Genomic DNA, 7667 nt, shown 5'->3' on the forward strand with positions numbered 1-7667 from the left:
TTGTACCTATTTTCTCAAGGCCCAATCAAACTATTTGCTTTCCTCAGGGCCCAAACCAGCCATCCGACAACCAATTCTGTTTCGGGTGCTAACCGAAGACCAACGAACTTCTTAATCCAATCGAAAAGTCAAACGTTACCACCAAAGAGGAAAAAACGAAAATCGAAATCCACTTCCCACAGTTACTCTGGGATCAGGGATAGCTTCCATTGTCACCCACATCACCGTCGTCGATGCTGCTCTTTCCTCTTGTTCTGTTTCCCTTCCTTCTCCTCCTCCTTTACTTCATCGTCCGTCCCCGCCCCGTCAACATCCCTATCAAAAACCGCCACGTGTTCATTACAGGCGGGTCAAGCGGCATCGGGCTAGCCTTAGCCCACCAGGCCGCTTCCCAGGGAGCCCGTGTCTCCCTCCTAGCCCGCTCTCTTAGCAAGCTCGAAGAAGCGAAACAATCAATTCGACTTTCCTCCGGAGTTGACGTTTCGATCTTTGCTGCTGATGTTCGTGACTACGACGCCGTTCAGAAGGCGATCAACGATGCCGGGCCCATCGATGTGCTGGTGGTTAACCAGGGTGTTTTTGTGCCTCAGGAGCTGGAGAAGCAGGGATTGGAGGAGGTCAAGTTTATGATCGATGTGAATTTGATGGGAAGTTTTAATGTCATCAAAGCTGTTTTGCCGTTGATGAAGGAGAGGAAGGACCGTGGGCCGACCTCCATTGCTCTTATGTCTTCCCAAGCTGGTCAGGTCAGTAACCAAATCATTGAGTTAGTTAGATTTATAAAAAGGGCATTGCATTTGAGTTATTTTTATTAAAGAAAAAAATGTTTTGGAAAAGATATGAATGCTAAAAAGTAGTAGTAAGTAGTAATATTAACAATATTTGTTTGAATTTTTTTTAATAAAATTGTTCTTTAGTTATGAAGGATTTCTTTTGCTGCTATAATTACTCGCATTTTGTAATTTGGAATATAGGTGGGGGTTTATGGTTACACAGCTTACTCCGCGAGTAAATTTGGGCTAAGGGGATTAGCAGAAGCATTGCAGCAGGAGGTTATTGCGGATAATATTCATGTCACTCTCATATTTCCACCAGATACTGACACTCCTGGTTTTGAGCAAGGTTTCAGACCCTTTTCTTGAATATCTTATCATATTAAAGTTTTAGCTGGATTGCTTTTTTGTAACCTATATTTACTGGTTATTGGCTTGCTGGGTTTTGTAAAGGTGTGAGATGTTATCATTCTGCGTTAGAATTAATCATTTTGAGTTATTTTGGATGTGAAGAATAAATTAGATTGGTTGACTTTGATGGTTTATTGAATACGATTGTAGCTATCAATCTAAACAGGCATAGAGAAGTTTACTGAGACGGTAGTTATTTTTATCATCGTATTGTTAGTATTTCTTCATTGATTCCAGTCCAATCAAAAGGTTTTTTTTTTCCCCTTTGAGAAGCATAAGTTGGAAGTATATTTGAAATGGGAATTGTTGACAAATTAAAGTATGTTGGCTTCTTCTTTCCTAACTCCAATTGTGTTTCTCAATAGTAAATTGGAGTATGAGATAACTATAGCTCTTTGTGTTGCACCTGAGCATTTGGCTCATTGGTTGGTGCATGATCTTTCTGCTTAAAGAGTAGGACTTGAATCTCCCTTCCCCCAAAGTCCAAAAGAAAAAACCTATAGCTCGTTGTGTTGCGTATCAGGCATTTGCATTTATTTACTAAAAGCTGACCTTTTGCAGAAAGTAAAGTTAGACCAGAGCTCACAACGATTCTAGCAGGCTCCTCTGGTTCAATGAAAGCTGATAAAGTTGCCAAGAAAGCTTTAGATGGCATCAAATCCGGAAGTTTCATTGTCCCTTGCAACTTTGAGGGGCAGATGCTTGCCATAGCTACTGCCGGTTTGTCCCCTCAAAGATCATTCTTGATGGCATTCTTTGAGGTGGCTTTTATTGGTATATGTCGTCTTGTAGCTTTATTTTTCCAATGGAACTGGTATGGGAGCATAGAACAGTGGCATGCAAAGAAGAAAGGTAAGCATGCAATAAAAGATTTGCCTATTTATAACCAGATGAAAAGATACATTGCCCACCTTATTGAACTTATTTTTGTCTATTTATTTATTTTTAATTTGTTTCTCTCATGTATAGTTGAATGGTCAAGAACTTGAGTTTTATTTAATATCAAGGCATAGCATTTAGTTTTAATTAAGGTGTTTAGATTTTTCCTCTTAGGAATTGAGGCTATGAGAATATTGTGTCAGACTGAATCAATCAAATATTGACGAAGTTAAACTTTTGGCGTTTCCAGTTCTTTCAAGAATTAGGAGTTTGCATGAACAAAGCCCCAAAGAGGTTTTTCCTCTGTTTCTTTATTAAAAACTTATGGTTGATGGCAATTTAAACTACAGCATTGTGTTTGGACAAGTTCAATAAGGTTGATAGTTTTAACTTTCAAAAAAAAAGAAAGGTCCATGGTTTTGTTTTCAAGTTAGATTCTTTGCTAAAACTTAAAATGATAGTTTTCCCCTTCTAAATCCTGATAACCAAAAAACTAAGATTGTTAGTTTTATAATATCAGCAGGGGTATCTGCTCATTGGTAGAAGGTGAAGACTATTACAAATTAGAATATGACTCATATTTCCTCTAAGCATACCATGTTTGTTTCAATAAGGAAAATGGCAATTAGGTACTAAGTGTTGAAGCTATGTCAAAAGTATCGTAGAATCGCTTTTTTTCAGACATTATATGACAGTATGAGCCTTTCTTTGGAAAAGGTGTAAGTGCTTGATTGTTTTATTGGACACAGTTTTTTGTGCATGAGTATTACTCCTTTTATTGTGTCAAAACTGTAAGGAGCAATAATGTCATTATAAAATGTTTTCTGTTGGGTTTCTTGATTTCAGAGAAATAGAATTCCTTGTTGCTTGATATGAGTCAGCATTGCTTCTTCTGTCATCTATTACTTACTCCTAGGATCAATTGGATGTGGATCTTCGGCTAATAACAAGTTTCAGCATTCAGCATTCAGAAACTGAAGCTCTCCCGTACTCTGCATCTAAGTTTCAGCACATTTCAACTAATGCCATGTTGATCTAAAGATCAGATACCTCAAAATTTTTACATTCCAACGTTCAAATTAGCTATTGCTAGAAATGAAATGTAGCCAAATTTTAATACAATGAAGAGCTGCAACAATTATATGTTTGCATTGGAAAGTTATAATGTGAATTCGAACTTTTTACCAGAATCTTGAGATGTTTCCAAGAATTACAAGTTTTAATAGAGAAAACTGCCTTCTTTCTCAATAACCAAAATTTGGATATTTGCTCTTTATTTAATCCATGTCATTTGAATCACAGCAACTATGGTTATTCTTGTTGTACAAGTATGTTCCTTGGCAGAGCTGAAAGTTAAAATGGGAAAGTAAGATATGAAGTTTTGACATAAACTTGGGTTTATTGTCCCTCACAGATCTATCTATCTTAGATTTTGTTAAAGAATCTGGAGAAGTCAAAGGAGTTGAAGTGCCCAGCTGCAGAAATAAGAATCTGGAAAAATTTTATTCACTCACATGCTCTGTACAAATGACCAACAACCCCTATTTATAGTTGGTTACAAGTATTACAGAGAAAACTAATTCCTTAACGAACAGAGTAAAAATTAGCAACTCCTAATAACTGCAGTAACAACTAATAAATTACTGTACAAAGTTAAAACTAAAGCACGTGTCTTTAACTTGAAAACTTATTCTGCTCACGTGCCTATCTTCTCCTTTAACACTCCCCCTCAAGAGGTGTGTGAATGTTATGAACACACATCTTGTTAAGTAGACTGTGGAACTGCTTTGGTTGCAAAGCTTTTGTAAACAAATCTGCTACTTGTTCATTACTTGATACATACATAGGCTTTATCATTCCTGCTACTATCTTTTCTCAGATAAAATGACAGTCAAGTTCAATGTGCTTCGTTCGTTCATGAAATATGGGATTTCTACAAATGTGAATGGCAGATTGGTTATCACAATATAACTTGACTGCACCTTTATGTTCAAAACCAAAATCTGCTAACAAGGAATGTATCCATATCACCTCACAGCAAACAGATGCCATTGAACGATATTCTGCTTCTGTTGAACTTCGTGCTACCACAGATTGCTTTTTAGACTTCCAACTCACCAATGAGTTGCCAATGAATACACTAAAACCTGTTACAGATCGTCTAGTGTCAGGGCATCCAGCCCAATCACTGTCAGAATAAGCTGTGATGCATAATTCTGAATCTGCTCTCATCAAGATCCCTTGTCCAGGTGCTAACTTTAAGTATTTCAATACTCTGTATGTTGCCATCATATGCACATGTCCAGGTTTATCCATAAATTGGGATAAAACTTGAACTGCATAAGTTATATCTAGCTTGGTAAAAGTAAGATATAACAGTTTCCCAATCAGCTGTCGATATAGAGTAGGATTAACTAGCTTTTCCTCAGCTTCTACTTTTCTTAACTTATGATTGTAATCTATAGGAGTTGAAGTTGGTTTAGTCCCCAACATACCATGTTCTTCAAGCAAATCCAATGTATATTTTCTTTGACATAAAGAAATACCTTCTGATGATCTTGCAATTTCCAGACCAAGAAAATATTTCAACTTACCAAGATCCTTCAATTTAAATTTCGAACTCAAATACTTCTTCACTTCATCAGCAGCTTGTAAAGATGAGCTACCAATGATAATGTCATCCACATAAACCAGTAGTGCCACAAAATCTCCATTAGTAGTTGTCATGGTAAACAAGGAATAATCAGACTTCGATTGACTGAAACCATATTGAATCAATGAAGCTGCAAATTTAGAATTCCACTGCCTAGAAGCTTGTTTAAGTCCATATAGTGACTTATGCAAATGACACACCATCTTAGTTCCTGGTGCACACTCCCCCTGAAAATGATAACCTTGAGGAAAATCCATATAAACTGTTTCTTCCAGATCTCCATTTAGAAAAGCATTGTTGATGTCCAACTGAGACAAAAACCAGATCTTAGCTGTTGCAAGTGCCAAAAATACCCTTACAGTGGTATGTTTTGAAACTAGACTGAAGGTTTCTTGATAGTCAAACCCTTCCACTTGACTATAACCTTTGGCTACCAAGCATGCCTTATATCTCTCCACAATACCATCTGCATTGATTTTGATTTTATAAACCCATTTACACCCTATTGCATGACAATCTTTAGGCAAAGGTACCACATTCCATGTACCATTATCTTCCAAGGCTTTCAATTCACTTTGCATTGCATCTCTCCATTGAGAATAATGTACAGCTTGGTGATAGAATTAAGGTTCAGGTATTTGAGATAATGAAGCAGTAAAAATTCTGTGTTCATTGGAAAGCCTACTGCTGGACAAATATCTAGAAATAGTGTGTGCTGTAACAATATTACTCTGTGAAGAAAGATTATGATCATAAACCTCTAGATACTTTGGTGGATGTCTAATTCTACTGCTTCTCCTAAGTAATGATTCAGGAGGAATATTTGAATCAGTTTGTACAAGAATAACAGAATCAACATTAGGAGAAACAATAGGTACATTACCAGAAGACACATTGTCTGAAGATAATAAAGGAAAATGGGAATTAGTTTCAACATTATAAACTGAAAAAGATGATGAAGAAGGTTCAAATGATACTGATTCAAATGATGAAGGACTATGAGAGGCAAAATTTTTATCAAAAAGATCAAGGAATTGAAAATTAGATTCATGCAGATCAGGTGTTTGGGGAAATTCAAATGATTGAACAGAATCAGATTTGGACTTAAAGGGAAAAACATTCTCATGAAAAATCACATTTCTTGATATGAGGATCTTATGTGCATCAAGATCATAAACTTTATAACCCTTAATACCTACTGGATAACCAAGAAATACACACTTAGATGCTCTTTTATCAAACTTTTTCCTTGCATGTGTCAATGTGGAAGCAAAACATAAACACCCGAACACCTTAAAATAATCATATGAAGAAGGTTTATGGAAAAGAACTTCATAAGGTGTTCTGTTATGAATGACACTAGAAGGAATTCTGTTAATGATATGAGCTGCAGTAAGAATTGCATCTCCCTAGAACTTTGTAGGTAAACCTGATTGAAACAGCAATGACCGGGATACTACAAGTAAAGTTTGATGTTTCCTTTCCACAACACCATTCTGTTGTGGTGTTTCAACACAGGATAACTGGTGCACAATACCTTTTGAAGCATAAAATTCAAGTGAATTGAATTCAGGGCCATTGTCAGATCTTATTTGCTTGATTGAAGTGTTGAATTGATTTTGAATCAAATTATAAAAAGAAGGAATGATTGACAAAGTATCTGATTTGGCTCTCATTAAAAAAATCCATGTAAATTTGTTGAAATCATCAACCACAATTAAGAAATAATGATGTCCTCCTGTTGTACATGTAGTATAAGGCCCCCATATATCTACATGTACTATTTCAAAAGGAAATTTAGTATTTGGAACATGTTTCGGGAAAGGTAGCCTTTTTTGTTTAGCCAAATGACAAACTTCACACAAAAAATCCTGCTCACAAGAAATTACAGGAAATTGTTTATGAAGCAATTTTATTTTGTCAACAAGCACATGACCAAGTCTGTAATGCCACAGATCAAAAATCTTAGAATCTGTTTTACAAGTATTAATGGAAGAAGTAAATGGAATCTTTACAATCTTATCAAAACTAAACTGCTTAAGGTATTGTGCATCTTGATTATTCTGCATGAAGTAAAGCCCTGATGAAACTTCAGCAACCCCAGTCACAGTCCATGTGTTGAGGTCCTGAATCACACAACATAAATCAGTAAAAAATATGAAATGATTTTTAGACTTTGTGAGTTGACTGACCGAAATAAGGTTGAACTTGAAATCAGGAACATGAAGAACATTATGAAGAGTTAACAAAGGATTTAGCTTAACTGCTCCTATATGTGTGACAACAGCTTTAGCATTATTTGGGAAATGAACAAACACATTACTCACTGACTTATATGACACAAAATTATCAAGGGAACATGAAATATGATCTGATGCACCTGTGTCCACTATCCAAGAATTGTGTTTAATCATGACATTGTCTACAAAGCATTGACTATTTGAATGTTGATACAAGGTATTGGAACAATGATGATCAGAAATAATACCTGCAAGAGCTGAATTAACCAAAGAATGCCTAGTCTGCTGAGTGTTTGAGAAATTACCACCAACACTGTCAGAATCGTTCTCTTTGATGAGTGCAAGTAGTTTTTGAAACTGATTCCTTGTAAAAGACATCTGGGACATAGTGTTGGATCCTAAGCTTTCTTCTTGATCATTTTGAGTATCATTAGCAGCTGAGACACTGTTGACTGATGAACTCCCAGAATTTCCTTTCTTAAAACTAGCTTTATTCTTATTAAACTTAAAATCCTCTGGAAATCCGATCAACCTAAAACACTTTTCCTTAAGGTGACCTTTTTTCCCATAATGACTACACAGCATATCAGATTTTCCTTTCTTCTTTCCATCAGCAGTTGCCACCATAGCAGATGACTCTGACAAAGGCTGTGATTGAATTAGTAGCTTCCTTTGTGCTTCCTCCCTTAAAATCAAGTTATATGCCTTATT

General features: G+C 36.0%; 1 protein-coding gene across 1 annotated transcript; it reads left to right on the forward strand.

Annotated features, from left to right (window-relative positions):
- LOC18600959 (3-dehydrosphinganine reductase TSC10A) lies at positions 125–3311 on the forward strand. The gene is made up of 4 exons (XM_007031738.2): positions 125–746; positions 975–1122; positions 1746–2036; positions 2910–3311. Exons 1-4 carry the CDS (start codon positions 234–236, stop codon positions 2915–2917), a joined length of 960 nt encoding a protein of 319 aa, XP_007031800.2. The 5' UTR covers positions 125–233; the 3' UTR covers positions 2918–3311.

Source organism: Theobroma cacao, chromosome 4 (genome assembly GCF_000208745.1).
Source record: "Theobroma cacao cultivar B97-61/B2 chromosome 4, Criollo_cocoa_genome_V2, whole genome shotgun sequence".
Taxonomy (NCBI): Eukaryota; Viridiplantae; Streptophyta; class Magnoliopsida; order Malvales; family Malvaceae; genus Theobroma; species Theobroma cacao.

Excerpts from the sequence above, each read along its gene's own strand:
- LOC18600959 (XM_007031738.2), top strand. The coding sequence starts at position 234 with ATGCTGCTCTTTCCTCTTGTTCTGTTTCCCTTCCTTCTCCTCCTCCTT. Across the intron at positions 747-974 it reads TGTCTTCCCAAGCTGGTCAG|GTGGGGGTTTATGGTTACAC; the intron begins GTCAGTAACCAA and ends TTTGGAATATAG. Across the intron at positions 1,123-1,745 it reads CACTCCTGGTTTTGAGCAAG|AAAGTAAAGTTAGACCAGAG; the intron begins GTTTCAGACCCT and ends GACCTTTTGCAG.